This window comes from Mesitornis unicolor, unplaced genomic scaffold (genome assembly GCF_000695765.1).
Source record: "Mesitornis unicolor isolate BGI_N332 unplaced genomic scaffold, ASM69576v1 Scaffold31977, whole genome shotgun sequence".
In the NCBI taxonomy this organism is placed as follows: Eukaryota; Metazoa; Chordata; class Aves; order Mesitornithiformes; family Mesitornithidae; genus Mesitornis; species Mesitornis unicolor.
The window spans coordinates 1-1,249 of NW_010194855.1; the positions used below are offsets into that span (position 1 = coordinate 1).

Here is a 1,249-nt window from a genome sequence, read left to right on the forward strand (position 1 = left end):
TCGCTTGTGGGTGAAGCGGTGGCTTGTGCCCCTCACTCCAGTGGGTGATTTGACAAGGGGACAGCCCGGGAAGTACCGCTGGTGTCTCACAAATCGGTGTTTCTCTCTGCAGGTGCCAAGAACCTGTACATCATCTCCGTCAAGGGGATCAAGGGCCGCCTGAACAGGCTGCCGGCAGCCGGTGTGGGTGACATGGTGATGGCCACGGTCAAGAAGGGCAAACCAGAGCTGAGGAAAAAGGGTGAGTGTGGAGAGTCCCGCTGCGCCAAGGGGCAGCTCCTGCTGCGTCCCCCCTTCGAGGGAGAGAGAGGCAGAGGCTGCTCGTTGATGGGGAGGATGGTTCCACCCACGAATTGGCACCGAATCTCTCAAGCCCTTCTAAAAAGCACTCGCTGGGTCTGCGTGCAGTGGCTCAGTGAGTTGTCGTGGAAGGGCAGAGCAAAGGCATCGCTTTTGGGTGAAGTGGCAGCTCGTGCTGTTTATTTCAATCAGTGGTGTGACATTGGGCTGCGGCAAAGAAAGCTTGCTGCTGCTCTGGAGACGGCGGAGTTTTTGCTAAATATTGTGTGTGAAGTGATAGTTTATTTAAATGGACATGGATGTGGACAGACACCAAATTGTCCTCGTGAAATCCCAAACCTGTGCGTTGCGTTTGCTGCTGCGGCAGAGCAGTTCCCTGGGGTATTTGCTGGTGAACTTTGTGTTTACAAGGATGCTTGTGATACCGAGCTGTGTTTCTCTCTCCTCAGTCCACCCAGCGGTGGTCATTCGGCAGCGGAAATCGTACAGGAGAAAAGACGGCGTGTTCCTCTACTTCGAAGACAACGCAGGAGTGATTGTAAATAATAAAGGAGAAATGAAAGGTACGGATGAGAACCGGGGTGCGCTGGGCAAGGGGGGGAACACAGAGAGGGGTGGGCAGAAAGACCCAGATTCCCCTCAAAATTGGGTAGCGTTTGTGTAAAATGCTGCCCTGAGCCGTCTCTGCCCCTGCTCACTGCTCTGATGTGCCGCCGTGTTTTCTCTTTCCCAGGCTCTGCGATCACAGGCCCTGTGGCCAAGGAGTGCGCGGATCTGTGGCCCAGGATCGCCTCCAACGCAGGGAGCATCGCGTGAACGCGCTCGTCTCCGTAAAAGTCAAATAAAAGCCCTTGTACCAAATCAGCAGTGTCTTTCTTGGCAAAGCGCTCTCCTCTGCTGAGCAGGACGATGTTACAACAGGGGAGGGCCTTTTTATGGCTTTTTTGGG

The 1,249-nt window shown here is 54.7% G+C and overlaps 1 protein-coding gene across 1 annotated transcript; it reads left to right on the forward strand.

Moving 5' to 3' along the window:
• Nucleotides 1-112: 112 nt before the first annotated feature.
• On the forward strand, nt 113-1,159 carry RPL23 (ribosomal protein L23; the record flags this gene model as incomplete). Its single annotated transcript, XM_010187942.1, has 3 exons — nt 113-241; nt 750-863; nt 1,034-1,159. Coding segments are annotated over 3 exons (326 nt in total), but the record flags the coding sequence as incomplete, so codon positions are not given.
• Between the last annotated feature and the right edge of the window lie 90 nt (nt 1,160-1,249).